The sequence below is a fragment of the Mytilus trossulus genome, chromosome 4 (genome assembly GCF_036588685.1).
Source record: "Mytilus trossulus isolate FHL-02 chromosome 4, PNRI_Mtr1.1.1.hap1, whole genome shotgun sequence".
NCBI lineage: Eukaryota > Metazoa > Mollusca > Bivalvia > Mytilida > Mytilidae > Mytilus > Mytilus trossulus.
The window spans coordinates 42,771,142-42,794,488 of record NC_086376.1 but is presented as its reverse complement, the minus strand read 5'-3'; the positions used below and the strand labels follow the sequence as shown (position 1 = coordinate 42,794,488).

The 23,347-nt window shown below is 32.4% G+C and overlaps 2 protein-coding genes across 2 annotated transcripts in view; one reads left to right on the top strand and one right to left on the bottom strand.

The window, feature by feature from the left end:
* Positions 1 to 1,798: 1,798 nt before the first annotated feature.
* Positions 1,799 to 3,809, bottom strand: LOC134716622 (toll-like receptor 1). Its single transcript, XM_063579630.1, has one exon. The coding sequence runs from the start codon at positions 3,062 to 3,064 to the stop codon at positions 1,799 to 1,801; it is 1,266 nt and encodes a 421-aa protein (XP_063435700.1). The 5' UTR covers positions 3,065 to 3,809.
* A 1,844-nt stretch (positions 3,810 to 5,653) lies between these two features.
* LOC134715321 (QRFP-like peptide receptor) overlaps positions 5,654 to 23,347 on the top strand; it is a 114,515-nt gene continuing 96,821 nt past the window's right edge. Inside the window, exon 1 of the mRNA XM_063577431.1 lies at positions 5,654 to 5,874. Within this exon, the coding sequence (XP_063433501.1) occupies positions 5,842 to 5,874 (33 nt within the window). The 5' untranslated portion in view covers positions 5,654 to 5,841. The remainder of the gene's footprint in view (positions 5,875 to 23,347) is intronic.

Here is a 23,347-nt window from a genome sequence, read left to right as displayed (position 1 = left end):
AGATAAAGTGCGTCTTTGTGCAATCTGCCATTCCCGTGGCAGTCCAAATTTCATCGACCTTCATCCAAGACGGCTCCTGATGCAAGACTTATACTTATAGTATTTATATATTTTTTTAACTTTTTCTCGTCCTGAGCATATATGTAATAAAAAGAAGTTGTGGTACGAGTGCCAATGAGACAACTCTCCACAAGAGACCAAATGACACAAAAAACAAGCTAAATTTTATAGGTCACCGTACGACCTGTAAAGATGAGCAATGTCCTTACCACATAGTTTGCTATTAAAGGCCCAGAAAAGACAAATGTAACACATTTAAAACAAGTAAAATAATGGCATTTTTTATGTTCACAAAAAATAAATGACGAAAAACATATATGTAACAGCAACAAACGTCAACCACTGAATTCAGGTTAGGACTAGGCAAATACAGAATATTGCGATGTTAAATATGGTATATGGATGTTTATCTGATATATAAATTGAAATAAAGTTGTTAATTTTTTTTAGTAAATGTAAATAAATGTGAAAAATTTATACAAAAAGTGTCCAACTTTAAAATATTGTCAAGCTCTCTGGAAATGCCCAGAATGCAGGATTTTGTACCATTTCTTCCATACCCTGCCAAAAAAAATCAGTTATTCTGCTTCACTAAAATAATATGCCTAGTTACGGCCTTGACTGATTTTATTATTAAAAAAAAAGTTATAAGCTAATGTCGTCTTATTGAAAAAAGTTTCATGGTCAATAGTTATCAAATGTATCGTGGTCAATATGCTGGAACATCAAGTGATTTGGAACGCAGTCGGTCATCAAATCATTTTAGCATAATGTACAGAGCTTTGAATTTGGTTTTGAGATCATCAGAATAGTATATAAAGAATAGTATTCGGAAGTTCGGTTCTAAAATTAACTTGTAAAATACCCAAGCATGGTTTAACAGATCGCACAGAAGAATTTCGTAAAGATGACAATCTAGATGCAATATCAGTAAACAATGCGTTGGTTATACCTGTCCTCATCTGATGATATAGTCCTCATCAGAAATGGAAGAAAGTTGGTCAAAATTAAGCTTTGAAGTTTGTTTTAATAAAGTAGCTCTTACATTTTTGAAGATAGTAACAATATCTGTCCGGTTAAAGTATGACCAATCATACTTTCCTGAATTTAGCATAACGTAAAACTATGATTTTGTAAATGATATCAAAAACATCTCTGTTTCGAGTCAATAAAAGTGCCTTTGTGAATGAAAGCTTGAGTCCATTCATCTCTTAGATTTTTACCTTGACTTGAATGTTAAAAATGAATAATAACGCTTTTCATAAAATTAAAAAATGCTGTATTTACAATAATTGCCATATAAAACACAATCACCTTTTACCTTAGAATTGTATTCAAGATAGTAATGTAATTTGACTCTTCTATTGTTATGTACATTTAGGAGGGGATAATGTATTGTGCAATGCTAGGCGGTGTTGTCGTAGCTTTCTCAAACAATACAAACTGATCACCACGAAATAGTATAAAAGGACTATAAGTGATGTTAAATAACAAGTCGACCGATTTGTACATGTACAGTATCTTATGCAAGTTTCATTTTAAAATTCTTTGTGAGATCTATAAAATTAACTCTCATAAAATATGAAGCAACAATATATTTATATTGTGTGTTGAGTAAAAAACGTAATTATTACAACAACCATAAAAAGATTAAAAAACATATGAATTAAAAACAAAATAAAATTAGATTTGTTTGACCAAAAACAATCTTTTTACAAACATTGTTGAATACACACGTTTATGATTCTACAGAACGGATACAGGAGGATGCTTCAATGGTTTTTTTGACAGCTTTCATGATAGCAGACCAAAACAGATCTTCGCCTAATCTCTTTTGATATTTCAGATGTGGTGTTGTGTCAAGTAAAGACCTGATAATAGTTGTCATGTGACTTGAATCTATTTGACTGTGCATTATAAGAATAAGTGCCTCTTTCCCATGACGTCGTCTTCTTTCTTGTACAAAGTCTACTTCCCATTGACACCATTCACTTTTTGTAAAGTTATTCGACATAACAACAATAATTTTCCAACTTTTGCCGACATACTTAGCAATGTTGTCTATGATGGATTCTCCAATATCAAAATCTCGTTGGTGTACGCAAACTTTCAAACCAATTTCTTCTAGGCGATTAAGAAGATCGTAATGGACCCATTGTCGATCGGAATCACAGTATATGACAAAAGCATCGTATTCACAGTCTTCGGAAGAACTAAACATGACGTAGCCTTTTCTCTTCCATGCGTTGACACGAAGAAGATACACAAGATTCCGAATGTTTGAATTACAGTTAATAATCAGCATCAACACTACAGTTACAATAAAAACTGACGAAACAGTAACAATGACTATCGTAAAAACATGACTCCATTTTGAGCATTCGGCGTTTGTCGGTTTATAATCTACGAGAAGAAGACCTTTCTTCTCCTCTGGGTAAACACACTGATAGAAATCAGGCCAATCATTTTGTATTATAGAAATGTTCGAAGATCGCAAATAATCAACAAACCATCTCTGAGCACATGTACACCAGAACTCATTATGCGATATGTCAAATTTCAACAACGCCCGTAATAGCTGGCTAGGAAAGGACGATTCATTAATTATTCGTATGTGGTTTCCATCCAAATACAGATGTCTCAATGATGTAAGATTTTCGAATACATTCCGACTCCAGGCTACAATTCTATTATCTTTCAGATTTAGGATTTTTAAAAATGGCATCTTTTGAAATAATCCTTCCGGCAATATCTTAATGCGGGATCCTTGTAAATTCAGTGTTGTCAAATTTGACAATCGATAAAAGAGTCTATTAATTGTCACAGGAATTTTTGATAAAAAATTATTTGTTAAATCTAATTTTTTCAGACTCGGTAGATGTTGGAAAATTTCACTCTTGAAATGGAGTCTATTATGACTGAATATTAGTTCTGTCAAAGAGGGTAATCTAAATGCCCTTTTTTTAACAACAAACAAATGACACATTCTACTTATCCAAAGCATTTTCAAATTTGTAAGACGAGAAAAAATGTCATTTTCTAAAATTTGTAGACGGTTTTTGTCTAAAATAAGATGTTTAAGATTATTTAGACAATTAAAAGATGTCGAAAGCAGTTTACGAATTAGGTTTTCTGTCAGATCCAGGCGAGATAACCTAGGTACTAATGACTGTCCTGCATCATCGGCACAAAAATTGGGAATCTCAAATATGTAATTATCGTATAAAGTTGATTCAGTAACTGCGTGTAAACCACGTGCATTTAAGAACACAATCTCATTTCGAGCAATGTTAAGCGTATTTATCCTGGAAAAGTACGACAGTAAACTACCATTAAAATTCCTGAATTAATTTCCATACTACGACATTCTTTTTATAGTGAAGTTTCTAAAATCAGAAAAGAAGTCAATTGGAAATCTGTTCCATGCATTGTTTTTAAAAATTATATTGTTCATTCGACGTTTGTTTAAACTTCGGAATGACATTTTCAGGGTCGAAATATTTAATTTTCTTTCCTGTGACATTTCTAAATATCCGAGATAATTCAATTCTTGAAATGTATCTGCAGTCAAGTCTTCTATTGAGTTGTTCGTGAACACCAACCTAGTTAAGTTATTGTTCGAAACATTTCGAAATGTTTCCATGTTTATATGAGATAGAACATTGTTTTCCAATTCGAGATTCACCACATACTTTGGTAGTCTTGGAATGTAACTTAAAAAGTTGCATATTGCGCTACGCTGTTTCTTGTTACAGACGCAGAATTTTTTTAAACATGGTACATCGCTCGTTTTTACCAGTATTTGAACATACGTGTTCAAAAGAACACAAAGAAGATACAAATGAAAATACTCCATGTCAACCTGAACTTTCGCATCGACAAGAAAAATGTTGACTAGATGAAATGTATTAGACCATTTCCTTCCAAACAATCTCACATGATTGAATTTGTACCATCATGTGTAATTCTCATACAGAGCAAACAATGCGTTACTTCCTTGTGGAAATATAAGCACTTGAAAATCATTTTTTTCTCTCGATTTTTTGGCATTTGAAAAAACAAGGAAGTCATGATAAACTTTTGTGTAATTCACCCTAATGATAAAAACCCACCTATTTCAATTATTTTAATGGATTCACTTACAAAAATATTATCCGGATTAATCGTGTTGTGAATTTGTGGTTGACATACTTTTTTAGCAATGTTTCATAAAAGTGGTTATAAGTAAGAAATGAATAATCAAAGCGAATATTGTTAAAAAGCAAAAGCAATAACAAAAAACTAGTAAATAAGGAATAAGCAATCTACTTGACGACCCTGTTAAGTACATGGAGAAAACACGATTTTCGGTACTTATACATCTTCGGATTTCAAATGTTTGGCTTTAAGCGTTTCTGATGAAGGTAAATCCAGAAAAGCGCTTCGGACGCAATAAATTATAAAACGTGTTGTTTTCCATTTTTTTTCAAAGTGGAAATATCAATAATTTAAACAAACAATATAATTGTATGTCAAAGGATGCACACATATCATGAAAGCAAGCTGGAATTACTTAACTTGCTGATGTAAATCATTTGACCGTCCAACCTTCTAACACTGGTTGCTGTTTTTCAAAGAGGATGTCATATAGCAACATCAATTTTACAGAACGGCAATGAAGAAAAGTATTTTAAGTACTGCTCTGTACTACGAGAATTGAAAACAAACAGTTGTCGTTTGTTAATGTTTAATAGAGATTAGACCGTTGGTTTTCCCGTTTGAATGGTTTTACACTAGTAATTTTGGGGCCCTTTATAGCTTGTTGTTCGGTGTGAGCCAAGGCTCCGTGTTGAAGGCCGTACTTTAACCTATAATGGTTTAATTTTTAAATTGTTATTTGGATGGAGAGTTGTCTCAGTGGCACTCACACCACATCTTCCTATATCTATATAGTATGATTATAACCGTTTTTAATATAAAGCACAAAGAGAAGATTTGAAGTACAAGTCATAAACTGATTTTGTTTATTTATAGATAATATCACCAAAGAATGCTTGAAACCATTTATTTACCCTGCGATTTGATACATTTTCTATATTTGTGACAAATTTAATTAAACATGTTTACCAATTTCTGATATCTTTATCCCTAAGTAAACTTTATTAATTAAAACAGAGACTATCAAAATAGCACTCTTTTGTTATAGAAAATTGTTTTGTTGTATTTTTTTCATAAACGAATAACTCGCACACACTATTCAAAGTAAGAGATTACAGTTTATAATTCAATATTAAGCATTCAAAGATCTACTGGCATTAGGTGTTATGTTATTTTGTTCTTGATATAAAATTTATCTTTCGGTGCATATCTTATGTCTATAACAATAACATTTCCGAAAATTAGTGATTTGTGATGTATTTTAGATTGTATCTTGTGTTTTATTGGTTTTTATTTTACAAGGTTGTCAAGCGATAACCAAATACTGTTGCTGAAACATTATGAACTAATTTGATAAATGACCGTCTTCCAGATATTCCCATTTGGCAAGTTAATTAACCAGTCTAAAGCTTTCACATGTTTCGCGGTTGTTCTTCCTAACTTAAAGACAGTTTAAACTCGATATCGACAGTTAACGATACTAGTGGAGAACTCTGCAGTTGATCGATATGTGTCGGAAAGAATTGTTGTAAAACATTTAGTCATTATCAGAAAATGCATGTACTATAGAAAGTCATACGACATAAAAACGTTATTTTATTCAAAGTTACACAGAATTCTTGAGATTTTTTTTAAACTGGATGAATGCAGGAAAGAAGTGACAATGAGTTACATAAGGTAAGGGTATTATATTTTTATTTTTTTTAGTTTATTTTTATTTTTGAAGTTTTCTGACCTAAAGCAAATGAACTATTTCAAAATTAATATGTTTAATATTATATATAGCATATAATAGAACATCGAATTAGCAATTGACGATGACATGACTTTCATAATTATGTCATATTAATATTTTATTTAATGCAGAAATGATGATAATTATAACTAGTACTTGAGGTTAACAGCATTCCAACCGTGTAATGTTTCTATTTTATATAAAGCTTGGGGTATTTTGCTTTACAGTAAAACTGTAGAAGTGCAATAAAAAGCCCCGATGACTTTTTGTACCATTTTGTTTTCCAATCTCACTTCAGAATTATTACGATACCTTTAAAGTGGTGTTTAAAGGTTCGTGCAAAACCATTCCGGCATTTTTCAAAACACATGTTTGAGTCATTATTAACTTTTATTTTAAATCAACTTATTTCCTTCAAAGTACGAGTTCTGAAAGATTTTGAATTAACATCTGTCCAGTCATGATGCGTTCTATATATGCGTGGTCAGTTTTGGGCAACACTGCTTTTGCTTTTTTATCAAATACATGAACCATTTTGAAAAGATACATGCATGACTTGTGTAATAGGAAAAGGTTAAAGACAAGCATTTATATTTGAAAGAAAACAGCCCCCAGTTTTTTTCTTTTGTTTTCCTGTATTATTGAGAGAATCTAACCTTAAATTGATTTGGCCACTGTGTTAAGGCAATTAGATTATACTTCATACTTAACTTGACTGGTAAAACTGGATGAATTGCATTGGGGACGAAACATTGAACAGTCTTTCTCTCATGACGCATTCCTTCATATATGTATAACCTACAACTGTCCAACAAATCATGCTTGTTTTGGTCTTAAATATGATATAATTCTCAATATTGTACGGAAATTCGAGATTATTTCTGTCCGTGTTTATCACTAAATTTTAGTGCTCGAATTAATAGGATGAATTTTTATACACCTATATTTTTTTTCGTACAAAGCAATTTTAGTATGCATCCTCTAGATCTCTTACAGATTTGTTTAAAAAAATACTAAATGCAATGATCTACAATGCTTCAGGTAGGCAAACACAATTTAATTAATCATTTAATGGAGATATGCAGATGTCGCAGTTCCATACCAACCAGGTGCTACAAGAGTAGCGCATATGATCTTATTTAAAGTTTCGGATGATCTCAATTGCGAGTAATCAAACACCTAAGGTGAACTTCCAGAAACAGATACTTGAATTTTGCATTTGTTTCATCAAGGTCATTCAATAACATGCACAATTCAAGTATCTATTCCTGGTAGTTCATCAAACACCTTGGAAATAAATGAAAAACTTCAAGTACTTTGGTATCTGGTAAGTAGCATCTTAAATCACTGTGAAAGGCAATCAAGATCATGCTGACATCTTGCTGTACAAATGTGCAATCATGCTTTGAATTTGTAAACGGTGCTTTCCTGAACAACTAATTGAATGATAATAGAATACGTTTTTTATTTGTTTAACGCTCCAAGTAATGGAACATATTATTCTGCGTGCATCTTAAGTTGATATTTTTACATAATAATTTTGGAATTGTGTATGCAAGGTTTTCAGGAGATACATTAACAACGTAAATTGCACTTGTAGATGAAAGGGATACATTAACATTTAAGTACAAGAATTCCACCGAAGCATTTCATAGACCACATATCCATGTTTAATGACAACTGAAGCCAACAGATATTAAACAAACAGCCCCTTAACGCTTGCTCGAACCACAACGTGAGGAAAGGCTGTTTCCCGGATAAAAAATAAATTGCAATAATACTTATATATCACTTTTTATTTGAAAGATGTTATAAGTTCAAATATACTATAAAAATGAGGCAACTGTTAAGATAAATAAAGTTACTTCAAATAAAGTTTTCTTCTGTTTTGTACTGAATTGTTTATTCAATCCTTTTTAAATTTGTGATCTAACAGTAAATTGTTTAACGTCAATATTATCATTAAAGCAAGAAATCAGGATCAAATTCGTCTTAGTCTACTTGGCACTTTGAAACAAGCTGCAGAGATACAAATGTGATGCGATAATTACAAACAAACGTGTTAGAAAGATTGTCTTGCTTGTTCAATGGCTTATTCATTTGACATGTTTAATTTGTTTGTTGTATAGCTGCCGCTCATCACTGTTATCAATTGATTGATTATTGTTCGTATTGACAAGTTTATATTTAAAAAAATAACATTATAGTTTTATTCCGGATTATATTATTTAAAGGTCATCAGAGCACCTGAGATCACCCCTAGTTTTTGGTGGGGTTCGTTTTGTTTATTCTTTGGTTTTCTATGTTGTGTCATGTGTACTATTGTTCGTCTTTTTCATTTTTAGCCATGGCGTTGTCAGTTTGTTTTAGATTTATGAGTTTGGCTGACCCTTTGATATCTTTCGTCCCTCTTTTAAAAATGACTTCGACGTCATTTCAAAGGGATCTGGTTCATAGAGAAACGAGGAAAACTCAAAACTGCATGTTATTCAAGCTATTGCTTTATTGTTCTGTTTACGAAATGGTGGAGCGTTGATACATGTAGTCACACATTTCTTGCATTGGTCCACACGTACAAGTATTTTGAAATACTTCAAATACATGTATCAATATGATATTGATTTCATTTGTCGGTTTTTTTTATCGTCCTTAACATGCATGCAATATTAGCCGCTTGACGTAAATCAACAAACAATCCATCAATGTTACACATATTTCTATCTTGATTTCGTGAACAAAGATAACCAATGTAAATCAGAGTTGCAATTTCGAAATTTGTACTTGTCGTTTACTTTTGTTAACCTTTATTTTGGGATACATATATATATTGATTCCCGAAGTAATACTTAAACGGTAGTCAGCTGTTATCTCACTTAGCTTGTTATTCTTACACTCTTCATATCGTAGCCATATGCAGTCTTTCAAATAACAGTCGAAAATGAAGGAATCACATTATATAATAATAAATTAAACTGACATTTATAATGTTTTTTCTTCCACTTTCTTCCATTATCTTCGAATATTCTTGAATACAAATGTATTGTTTCCTCTATTTATATTTTGCTCTTAATACGATGCGCACAACCACCGATGGTAGGGGATGGACTTCTTGTTTCATAAAGCGCTCAACACTTCCGAAGGTAGGGGTTGACTTATTATGGTATAGAGCAGAATGCTTCCAGTGGTAGGGGTGACTTCTTGTTTCATAGACAGCAGAGCACTTCCAGTGGTAGGGGGATTCTTGTTTCTGATAAAGCTCATCACACTCTTGGGGTAGGCACAGAACATCTGTCTTTTGTTAGACAAGCAAATGTATAATTTTGAATTGACTAACAGTTTATCTAAACTCGTAATGATTTAAAGTGTTCACACTGTGAACACAATGTAGTACATGTAGCCTGGTATCCTGGTTCAAACTCCTTTAAGCGACAATCGACTTTCGAGCAGTGAGCCATGATACTGTAATCACTGGATACATGTAGACGTTTGTCTATTGCGAATTCAGCATGTTATGTTACTGTTAGTTTGGCAACTATTTAATGAGTATTCACATTTTCCATTGACTAATTGTATGAACATGTAAGTTTTCATTTCTAAAAATCGTGCATGTAGTACACAAATCAATCTGTCAATAATAAGTAACACTTTGCATACTAGTTTGTACCTTGATTCTTCATTCAAATATTTTTTTACACATGCAATGTCAGATGAACATGTGTGTTCAAGTTCCGTTCATTCGTTGAATTAGACATATCAGATTTCTCATTTGAAAAACGTCCATCCTTGCAGAACCTACAATGTACCTATCGATTTTTTTATTGACTTGTGCACGTAAGAAACATCAAACGCTTTCCACTGGACGTTTAGCAAACAACAATAAATCAATAACTATAATAAGGCAAATCTTTTTTAGTTGTACATTGTATCTGGTAGATATGAAGTTTTTCATGTCAGATGTGCATTTTGTTTAAAAAATAAACTTTTTGGCAAAACAAAACGACAGATGCTAATTATAATTTTCAACAGTTTATTGTGATGCATTGTGTTAAATGACATATCTTATTTAGTTAGACAGTCCTAAAAGTGTGATGCATTTAATAACAATTTGTATTTGGCAGAACAGTAACGATATATTTTTCCATTTACAAAACCGATAATTATTATTTTTGATCAAAACTATAATTGTTGTTTCAAATATTTGACTACGGTCTAAATTCGGTTGAAAAAAACAAAATTTCAAATGGTGCATTACACCAAAGAAGATAGACAACGTTAAACAGTTGATGCGCAACATGTGCCAGTCTTCACCTTGTCAACGATGTGTTATTGACAATCGGATGAACTGTGGTATTAAGATACCAATTAATGCATTCTTAAGTGATGTCGTTATCCTTCGGAAGTCACTAAAGAATTATTGCATAATTATTAATCATACACAAATAATGACAGATGATGATTTTTTTTCATAACAGAAAGGTTACATCGTTAATCTCTACTAGTTTATACTCGTATAAACAAGTTACACAATCTATAGAAAATTTACTTTCATTGCTTCAAGACAAAAATACAGTATTGGTATATTGTCCTTTATATCAGACAAAGATGGATTGTTGGCACGTTGTCCGTCGAATTAAAAAAACATGTCCTTGGTATAGTGTTCTTAAATAAACAAAAAAGGGTTGTTGATACATGTTAATGAAGGCAACAGTAGTATACCGCTGTTTAAAACTCGTAAATCTATGGACAACAAACAAAATCGGGATGACAAACTAAAACTGAGGAAAACGCATTAAATATAAGAGGAGAACAACGACATAGCATTAAAATGTTTAAAATATTTAAATACGGCTACGTTGTACGTTGCCTACAAGTTACAGTTGACAGTATAATATGGTATGTTTTTAAAACTAGGTGTTACATAAATACTCCGTTCATTGAAAACCAAATTGAGTAACTGGCAAATTTTCTAAATTCATTTTTGATTCATCTGTGATGCTTCCAAAAATATGATACATTGTATAACACTAAGAGTTATACAGGATTTAAAACCATAAAATGTGGTTTCATTCGGCGATTCAATATATGACGTCCCTTTTGTTTACCAGAATTTAGAAGCATCTCACTTGTTCAGTTTAATCCAAATTAGCCTATAAAACACATAGCTGTGTTCAGTTGTTTTAAGAAATTTAAGTATTTAGACAGATATACAAATGCATAGATTCCATCACTGCAACACGTGTGTTACGATATTTGAACACTCGTGGAAGTTAAATTTTACTTTTAAAATATTTAAATTTAACTTTGGAGAGTAGAGAAGAGACATTTCTTTACATGATACGATTTTTTGGATCACGTCAAATGTGTAATTCAGAACAAATGTTAAGTTATTGAAGCTATGAAACATAAGGTTGTTTTCAGAGTAAGCTGAAAAAGTAAATCAGACAAATATTGGTATTCTACTAATCAAATTTACAGTTCGCTAGAATCCTTACTGTGACCATTATTGCGTCGTTATTTGTTAGTTAACAATTTAATAAATATCTAACTGGTAGGTAATTGTACAGCAATAAGGAAGTTGATTTGCAATCATTCTTCACAGTGGAAAAAAATCTGATCCGAGATACATTGTGATTTGGACTGAATTCCAATGAAGTGCTTTAAAGGATGAAGGGTCGATCAAAAAGTTATTAGGAGTCTTAAGTACGTTCACTTTCAGTTCAATGCCTAATTGATTTCTTTGACCTTATATTGAATAGTTCATCGATCTATAATGTGTGTAAATTCAATAAACATATATATAGACTAAAGACATTGTTAATCTTTATGATGGTAGGATGGGGGTATTTCTACATCTATTATCGTAATATGCGCAGAAAACTCCATCTAAAATTGTATAATAGAAGCCACTTTTGAGACGAAATTGCAAATTTTTTGGAAGATTTTTCGTTTAAATGAAGAGGTATATTCAATTTTATCTTATGATACGACTGTTTTACAACAAAACAGACAGACATGTTATTGATTCTAAACACAAAAATTATATGATAACGTATGATAACTTAGATAATTTAAATATTTTTACAGTTCTTTTTGAGTAGGCCTAACAGTTGTGATCTAAATAGAATCACATTGGAAATCCAATATAGTTTCTTCGTGTTTTTTATTCGTTTTTGTCCTGAAAATGCATGACATAGTTGTCAGATGATGTTCAGCGAAAAACAGATTATTTGGGTTGAATTGTTTTGTTGTGTAGTCTTACAATGTTTACCCCCAAATCTCATTCTTTTCATCTAAATAAAAGTAAGTGTAATCCTTTGTCAAATTGTCAGGTCTTATGACTGCATTTCCATCAATATTACTTTTCGCAGACATCCATTAAAAAAATACTCTCCTAAAAAGACCCGGATTATACCGTAAATAGTTATATTTGGGTCTATCCATCATTTTTCTTTATAGCAGAAACAAAGACTTTTAAATATCGAGATGTTATTAAAAACATGTTTTAACTTAATTCCTTTTTCATATATAGAGAATTGCTAACAGCCATTGGCTACGTGTGGGTCTGCTCTAAACGTAGAAATCATTCATATATCTATACAGTTTACGACATAAACCTTATTCATTCAAAACTAAATTATTGAAAGCGCTTTCTTACAACAATTAGTTAAAGCAAGTTCTTTCTGCTTTGATTGACACATGAGAGATATAATAAGGGAATTAAGGTAATTGTGTTTTAAATTACATCTCGACATTTATTTATTTGTTTCTGCTATAATTAGACAAATGATAAATAGAACCCAGGTATAACTATTTACGGTATAATCCTGGTCTTAATGTTTCTGGTGGAAGTCAGCAGCGACAAAAGAGTAATTTGAATTTATCTCCAGGAAACAAGTTGATTTTTGATTTGTGAGTTTGGCCGTCCCTATGGTATTTTTCGTCCCTCTTTTACAAATGAACATGATTGTATATATTCTAGATGACCTAGTGATTAACGTTGCTCTGGACACATGACACGTGATGCTGCTGTTGGTGTCTCAAGAGCTAAGCGTAGAATCTTTCGAATTTTACCATACTAGCTTGAAGGTACAAAGACAATGCAGTGCAGCTGTGAACATTATTTTGTTAAATTAGGGGGATATGTATCGTCAATTTTTATCTTCAATCTCCATTCTAAACTCTTTATTCAGCAGCGAGGACCTTCTAGTTTAGTGCTTATTTTTGGCGTTTCGAAGATGGCAATTATTGTTTGAATCATTGTTTGATGCAATGGTATTTGTAGCTAGTATCCTATTGCCATAAATTTTTCCAGTTGTGTCACTCTCTTCGACAGAATAAATAGATGTTACTTTATATAACTATATAAGAGTCCATTAGATGGTGACTACAACGTTATTTCACTTGTGACATTTCCAGAATTGTGCTTCCTAATTTTCCAATATTTATTATATACTTTTGATTATTTTATATTGTATTTTTCGAGAAGACGCCGAGTTTAATAATATATCAAATTATTTACTAAAGATTGATTACGTAACTATTTAACTACCAGACGGTGGCAGTATTATTTGAATAATATACAGCTAATAAAATTGGAGTCAATGTTCTTTTTGTTTTTATACCAAAAGTGCAAAAAGCAAAATGACTACTGATTGTATAAAAACGTTTGTTGTATTAAATGAAGCAAGCTTACATTGTAGCCATATTGTTATTATTGAAATATACAACAACAATATGGCTATTTTTAAGAACTACTTAAATAAAGTATTGTGTTACAGTTTACATCCATGTCGCATGGCATCAGCCAACTTTCTTTATAAGTATGCATGTGTGATAAATAGTCTGTTTAATGTTATCTGAGATGAAATTTCATTACTTCATAAGATAAATGACTTTGATATCAGCCTTTATCAAGTGTAGTCAATATATTTATTAGAAAAATGATTTTAATTTCAATGCTTTTTCATAAAATATGTAACTTGTCACGCCAGTAGAAAGCTGTTAACAGTAATTTAAATGGAACTCTGGCAAGCAACAGCGACATTTTCCTTCAAAGCTAAAATAAATCAATTAGGTTCAGAATTTATTACTTCCTTGATCACAATCTGCTGTAATATATTTTTATTTTTTGTAATCATTTTATCTTCGTAAAAATAAGATGTGGTATAATAACAAGTGAGACAAAATAGCGTAGAAGTAAGCGAAAAATACCAGAGGTACATTCACACTCATAGATCGAATAAAAATTGACAACGCATGTCTAAAAAAGAAAATGACAAAGAGAAAAACAAAATACACAAGACACAATATAACAAATGAAGGACTAGGCAACATGGACCTCACCAAAAACTCGGAATGGTGTCAGGTTCTCCGGAAGTGTAGGTAAATCCTGCTCCACATGTGGCACCAGTCATGTTGCTCATATTACTACTAACCAGGTAAATAGTCTTATTCAGTAGCTCACATTCGTGAAAGGGGACATCATTGTAGTTACGACATAAGGAACATATCTGATATCATCTGTGAATTCCATTTAGGACAACCAACTCGTGATGGCGTCCGTAAAATTTACGAAGGGTTGATTTCAACATCACCATTTGAAGCTCCTGTATGGAACGCCAACACTGTCTTATTATGCCCATTTTTCATTATATGTTGTGCATTTACCTTTATTTGATGTGCATTTACCTTTATATGATGTGAACTTGTCATCATATGATGTGCAAACACCTTTATATGATGTGCAAATATCCTTATATGATGTACAAACATCCTTATATGATGTACAAACATCATTATATGATGAGCAAACATCATTATATGATGTTCAAACTTCATTATATGATGTGCAAACATACTTATGTGATGTGCAAATATACTTATATAATGAGCAAATGTTCTTATATGATGTGCAAACATTCTTATATGATGTGAAAATATACTTATATTATGTTGAAAGATCCTTATATGATGTGCAAATATACTTATATGCTGTGCAAATATACTTATATGCTGTGCAAATATACTTATATGATGTGTACATATCATTATATGGTGTGCAGTTTCCTTTATATTATGTGCAAACATCTTTATATGATGTGTTTGTGTCATTATATTATGTGCTTGTAATCTTATATTATGTTGTTTTATTTACTTCATTATATGATGTCGAAACGTCATTATATTATGTGCGTTCATCGTCGTTATGGTCAATGAACATGATTACGATTAGAATGATTACTTAACTACGTCATAACTGTTTCCGATCTGCTTCTGTGGAATAACCGTTACTAATACTAGTAATTAGGATCAAATCTGTAGCTACCGTTTGGAAAATGGTTGAGACTTGAGATAAACCTTGGCATGTTAGTACCTCGTTTTAAGATGCAAAAAATAACATCTGATATAGTTGGAAAATTGTAAAAATATATATGAATTGCAAATTAAAGTTTTGTTTAAATCGACGGGTTTTTAATAATAAACATACGAAGTCTACAGTACGGTTTAGGTTTTTAAATCTAATAAATAATACTTTTATGTCATGCTCTATATGATCGTTTTAACGAGGGAAGGCATTATATTTGTAAATTTCGGTATACCTAACGTTAGCATTTTTTCTATTAGAAATACACGAAGTTTAGTATTGTCATTTATGTTAACATTGCCTTTCTGATCATTTTAGCTGTTCGAGTTTCTCTTTATATATTCTCAAGATAGACACAAACAATTCGGAAAAAGTCCGACTCTGATAGAGTAATGGCTCATATAAGGAACCGGTCATTTGTAACCAAAAAAAGAAGAGGGGGATAGGAAGAAATAAAGGGGGCCTTTCATTTTATCATTTTAGGAATGGAAAAGTGGCATTCAATTTTATATAGTTATAAATTTGCCGCGGTATAATGTTTTGGCGAATTCTTCGTCAACCGTAGGCATCAATCTTTACGCCTCGTTTCGCTCATCTGAATTGTTATAACCTGAAAAATTAGTTTCAACAATTTCTTCTAGCAGAGAATTTTTCATCTGATGCAATTATTGAATGAAGGTGTGGTAATAATTAATGAAACCACAAACGGCAAATCCAAACTAAGTTCCCTGAAGTCGCAAACAGCTTTCATACTTCAGTATTTTGATTATAAATGTCCTTGTCTATACCTTGCAAGAAAAGGTTTCTCTATTATTAGTTATCAAGATAATAGCAAATAAAACAACACATATCTGAAAAGCCAAAAGTGCCCAAAAGGAACCTTTACTATAGAGTATAATTCAGACACATTGCACTATTTTTTTTTTTAAATCTATTATGTTTCCAAGATAAACGCCCAATATTAAAGGCCGCTGTCGTAAATCTTCACTTTGAAAAATTCAAAACATCACTCTCTATCTGTAAGAGAACAACAGGTCTCAGTAATAAATGCAGTGTTTTAAGTTCATTTAGACACCAGATTAAAAACGCTCATTTCTCTGCTTTTGTTGGAATGATACACACCTTCAAAAATTTGAAGGCTGAAATTTCATTGGCTGATATAATATACACAAGGAAGGAAAATAAAATGACGTGTTGTAAGAACCTTGTATCCAAAGCTTAAACAGATGGTCTGTAAATTATATATTAATAAATAAATGTGTTAGACACCGACTCTAATTTGAGGGAAGGAGCACGTGTATTTTCTTGTTCGAAATTAATAATAATATTTTTTTTATTTTTTTAACTTTCATCATTGTTTTATTTTTTCCTCATTTTAAATGGAAACAAAATTTTTCGCTTCCCCTCTGAAAAACATAAAATCTCTTTCAAGAAATTTAGATTCAAACATTTACAAAACAACTTGCCCCCACCCCCACTGACATGATAAAAATATCAATGGTCGTACCCTGTTGAATTGAGTCTAGAGGTGTATACTAGTATATGAGCGGCTTCCCACGAAACCTTTTATATTGCGGGTTACTGCATGTCTAGTGGTGTTACTTTCGTCGTAGCATGTTCGCCTTGAGTAAGGGAGGTCGGGTCAAAACCAAAGACTTTAAAATTCATATTTACATGCTGCTTCCCGGCTAATTATATAAGCACGCGGGATTAAGGATTAAGAGCAAAAGCTGGTCGGCTCGGATTCAGAAAAATGTGTCTGAGTAAGGTGATATAAATGTCTTCCTTCGGAATGCTACCTTTTCAACTAGCATGTTAAAAAATCCGGCTCAGGGTGTCGGTCTATTACAAAACAGTGTTAATATTCATATCACATTAACATGTTCTTGTACGAATATGCATATATCAATTTGCCGCTGGATGTCAAGAATCCACCCATAATCATCTATAGTTGAAACTGTGAAATATATGCACAAAACCATGATAAAAAGCTGCACGTCAATATAATGCACTGAGTTCAGGTTCATTCCATATCTCCTTTAATCCAATTCGGGTGAAAGTGATGGGCGCTAGTTGGTCGAGTGGTTACATTGTCATTTCGGGTCCTTTTATAGCTGAATATGCGGTATGGGCTTTGATCATTGTTGAAGGCCGTACGGTGACCTATAATTGTCAATTTCTGTGTCATTTTGACCTCTTGTGGAGAGTTGTCTCTTTAGCAGTCATACCACATTTTCTTTTTATAAGTAGTCGAACTGCTGTGTCACTAGTATGTCAACACTTAGGTGTGCGATTTCAAATCCCGCACGTGGCAGGTAAGCTCGATTCCAATCTTAATTGACCAGAATTGTCTGTTTTCCAAATGAAGGTCAGGGGGTCTCTCCGGGCACTTCTGCTTTCTCCACCAATATAAACTCACCGCCACGAAATAGCACGAAAGTGTTGAAAGTGGCGCTAAATTACAGTCGATCAATCTTCCATACCGGTATACTTATGGCCTCTAAATCTATATATTTAGTCTCACAAAGTCAATGTTTGACATCAGTATACAGAATAAAAAAAATGATAACTTCTTACAGTATATACAAAACAAGAGAGAGAGAGGTTTCAAAAATATTAAGCCAGCTGGAGGACAAACGCACGTGACTATATATTTTTTTTTATATAAACGAACAAGCTAAAGTTGACATTTTACAGAAATCTTTGGAATTGAATTTGGGATTAAATTTGGGATTAAACATTTTTGGGATTAAACAGAAAAAAACATCCTTCCTGTTTTCAAGTTTTCGTACATGGCTTAAAGCCTTATCGGATAAATGTTTTTCTCATACTAAAATTTCCCGTTTTAGTAACAACAATTTCCAAATAGTTATATTGTTTTATCATCTCAATGTTAGTATCATTGTAAGAAAATTGGAGATTTTTTGGCTTCCGTCCATAAAAAAAAAACCAGTAAGACTTTAATTTTGTCAACTTTCCTTTCAAGTTCCAAGCCTTACAATAATCATGGAAAGCATTGAGGTGAGTCTGCAGGTCCTGTGCTGTTCCATCCAACAACACCGTGTCATCTGCAAACAATATAACAAAAAACTTTTCATATTTCGCGGGCACTACGTCGACTAAGCTTGCAGTCTTCGAAATTGGGTACTTTCTCACATAATTGGCGTTTTTTGTGGAAAAAAGATTGGTTCAAAGACAAATTAAAAGTAAAAAAACTACATGTAAACGACATATCACAAATATTTCCGACTTGGTATGGTTTTAGAGGAGTTGCGGCTCAATGAAATCGGTCTACTCCTTTAGTAGCATAGATTATGTGATATTCTAGATTTAATATCATTGTACATATTCAATACTTCATTATACATCTTACCATTTACAGATTAATATTATTCAATAACATTTTATAAAACAAATCATCTCGCCATATTATGCATCAGTAGATAATTTTATAGCTATTGTTATGAAATATTTTTGAAACAGACTTGGATTTCAATGGTGTCTTCTGCAATGAATAGAAATAAGCAGGTGTGGTATGACAGCCACTGAGACAACTCTCCATCCAAGTCATAATTTGTAAGAGGAAACAATTAAAGGTCATTGTACGACCTTCAACACGGAGCATAAAAAGCAAGCTATAAAAGGCTCTTAAATTTTGTTATAATATTCCATACCTGTCAACCTGTGACGATGAAAATGCAGGTCATGACCTACATTGAAGAATCAAATCTCAGGTCATAACGCGTACGAACTTTTTTTAGCTGAATTTCAGTATTTATGGTACATTTTCTTATAATGTATATCAAGATACCAAAACATCATTCAATGCATGTTCACTTGGTTAATTCATTTTAAATCCTATTAATTATTATTTCATTGCACTTTTAAGGATTTTTATAATTTTGTGTAACAGTCTTATGTTCTTTACTTTTTGTTAATGAATTTATTTTTGAAATGTAATATTTTTTAATGTTTACTTTTTGTCAATACAAGAATTTATTTTTAAATGTATGAGATACGGGCTAAGTAGCTTTTGAACATACCAACATATATATATTGAGGAAATTAGAGTATGATAAAATATAGATATACAGTTAAAGGAAGTATAAATGTAAAAAATATTTTTCAATTTTTTTTTAAATATTGTATAAAGATATAAAAATAATGAAAAGTTATGTTTCAATATGTATTTGAATTTTATATTTTTATGATTTTACCTTTTTCACCCATAAAACGTAAATATAAGGAATAATTTTGAATGGTGACAAATAAGGGGAAGTAACTGTCTAGTTGAAATATGTTTATACGGGTCAGGTGACAGGTATGATATTCTCCACAGCCTGGAATTTCTTTAGTTAGCTCCTACACTGTCAACATATAAACTGATCTTAATCTTCAACCGAAATTTTTGAAACGTATCTATAATACTAAAATTACGAGGTCCAATTTGTCAGCCGTCATCAGGTAAACACGATGAATCAAAGAATTCAACTTTATATATAACTAATATAGTACAATGCTGTTGATTAAAAATTACACCACTCCATACCCTTTTGTTTTCCACATAATTAATATTGCCAATAATTAAGAAGTTCCGGATCGAATCCGATACCGATACCAATAGTATATTCACCTGTTACCTATTACCTTATCTGTACGTTCCGCAATACAATACAATAATATTTTATTAACGTCTCACCATCAATAATACAGTATAAACATTTCACATTATAAAAGTAAACCTTTTTAAAAATTATTAATGCCATTCTAAAAGAATTATGAGAGACGGATTAAAAGGAACTAATATTTACAAATTTTCAAAAAGCAATTATAAAACAAAAGTTAAATGATAAAACATATTTACATCAATTATCGGTATAAAAAACGTCTTCTACGGTCTAAAATAAGCTTGCAGGTTTTGGCACTTTTTTGTATCACATTAATATTATCACTCGCTAAAATAAATGAAAGTTTCAAAGAATTCGGCAATAGACTAAAATGTTCGTATTCAAAGTTTAAAATCTTATACAGTTCGTCTCTTAAATCGTCGTATAACGGACATTCAGTCAATACATGCTCCTCGTTTTCAATTTTATTGTCACAAACAAAACAAGTTCTTTGATCTACTGGAAGACTCTCGTAGCGTCCTGTCTCTACACGTATTGGGGCAACACCACAGCGAAACTGAGAGTAAGCTCTTCTGTGTGAAGGTATAATCAGCTTATCTAGGTAAAGTTCTGTATATACATCCTGTTTAAATGTTCTATATGTACGTAGTTTGTTACCTCCTGGTCCATTTCGTCTAGAAGTGTCTTTATGCAGATCTTCATTCCATTTCTGTTTAAAGTCAGACATAAGTTTTACGTGTATAGCATTGTTAACTTGCTGCTTATCAATATCAGTGTCATCAAACCAGTTCGCTATACCACATGATTCGAATAGACTATAAATTCTAAAGTTTGAGTTTTTGCACACTCGATGACGCCTGAAATTCTGCTCTGCCCAATTGTCTATTTTCTTATTTATTCTATTTTCATCCATATATCTTAACCGATTCCAATAGTTTATGATTACCCGCCATTGTTTCACAGACGGTGGTGTCCATCCCGAATCTCCATTTACTGCAACGTTTGGGGTATAACGACCAACTCCCATGAAAAAACGGATTGCTTTGTTTTGAACGGCATTTATACACGAGAATGACTTATCTCCCCATACTGCAGCACCGTAACTAATAGTACTCCAAACCATAGAGTCGTACAGCTTTGTAAAAGTTCCAAAAGGTAAACCTCCTAGTCCCTTGTATTTCGATATTACAAGTCCAAGTGCTCGACTAGCTGCTGCTGCAATATACTTTGCCATGACGTTATAGTCCAAGTGTTCTGTAAAAACTAAGCCTAAATATGTGTAACGTTCTACTGTCTGTAAAATGTGGTTTCCGCAATGAAAGGTTGTTTGACTTCTCGGGAACGAATTTGGTCGAAAGTGAACTATATTTGACTTGTTATCGTTTATTGTCATCTTGTTATCGGTACACCATAAATCTAATGCATCAAGTAATGTTTGTAGCTCTGTTTCTGTGTTTGATAACAACACTAAATCATCGGCATAAAGTAACATGGACACCTTTTCCCCATCGATGTCAATTCCAATATCTAGTGAATCGATATATGTAGCTAATCCGTTTATATACAAGTTGAAAAGTAATGGCGACAACAAACAGCCTTGTTTAAGACCACATTGAACGTTGAACCAGTCTGTCTTATGTCCATTTATGCGAACACAGCATTCCACGGACTTATACAGAGACAAAATAGCGTTATAAATATTCCCACATATACCAAGGTCGAATAGTTTCTGGAATAACATCGCTCGGTTTATCCCGTCATATGCCTTACGAAAATCAATAAATGCAACGAAAGTCGATAAACGTTTTAATTTCCTAGTCTCTATTATTGATGTTAACGATTTGATGTGATCAATTGTACTGCGCCCTTTTCGAAATCCGTTTTGACCGTCATGAAGAATGTCATTTTCGTTCTCCCATTTTACTAACCTGTTATTTAGTATATGACAGTATAGTTTATAGCACACTGGTACCAACGTTATACCTCGGTAGCTCATTGGGTCTTTCGGATTTGATGTTGACGATTTCGGGATAGGGTTTATAATTCCCTTTGTCCACGTTGTAGGGATGAATCCACTCGAAAAACACTTGTTGAACAGTTTGTGTAAAAAGTTCAGTAAACTTGGGACTTTTAGGATTTCGGCCGGTATTTCGTCCACGCCAACGGCTTTGTTACGCTTTAGGCTACGCACAGCGTTCACTACTTCAAAACTCCGCATGTGATAGGCGCACCACCAAATGCTGTATTTAGGATTTTGCTACATTGTATATACACGGGTCGTAATCACAGGGTCGACACTACTGAATTCAATCATCCTCACATTGTTCCCGATTGTAGTATTTTAATCAGTATGACTTTCTAAGATGACAATACGAAGAATAAAAATCTGAACTTAAAATAAGGCGTATAGTTACAGCATGAACAGTTTTCAATTTGTTAGCCGGACTATGATGACTTAAAATAGCGAATCAAAGAATCATCAACTTTTATTTATAACTCATAAAAGACAATGCTGTTGATTAAAAAATACTCCTTTCCAGGCCCTTTTGTTTTCCAAATAAAATTAATAATACCAATAATTGATAAGTTCCAGGTCGACGGGTTCAAACAGAAAGATGTTGAAAGAAGAAAAAAACTGTGCATCTTATAATCGGCATGACTTTATCAGATGCCAATACCAATACTTAAATAAGGCTTACGCATGGTTATATTCTTTAATTCAGTCACAGACCCGCGATATCACGGGTGTGTTCTAGTACTATTAAACGAGAAGACCTCATTTTGGGTGTCGCTTCTCTTCTTTCCACAATAAATGAATCATCATGACTCTGTGTCCTGTGGGTTCATTGCATAATTGCATTTGTCATCCATTCATATGATTATTCAGATTATTTAAGTTATTTTGGGTGAACAGCGAGAAAAAAGACGTCCGGATATGTTTCCGTCATTTGGCGAAACTTTAAGTCAGATTAGACTTCCGGTTTGCGCTTTTCTGTAATACTTTGAACATACATTAGTACTACGAATACAGTGTATTTTCTGTCTTATATCCGTCATTGGACGAAATTTAAGTCAGATTAGACCTCCGGTATGCGTTTTTCTTTTACTTTGAAACAAATACATATACTACAATAAAGTGTATTTTCTGTCTGATATCATTTAATTTTTCAAGCCAGTTTACTATCCACGGCAGTCACAGGGTTTATTTAATAGGGAGGGTCTGAATAATATATCAATGACCGCTGTGGATCAATTATTAAACTGATATTTGACTGTAAAAAGAAAATACACTTTCAGGACGTCTGGAGCGGGTGTTTTTAAGATCGAAATTTCAGGATTGACCATTTCGAGATCCGGGATTTCTTTTTTCGAATTTCGGGATGTCGAGATATCAATCTAATTGAAATTAAATCTCTCACTCGC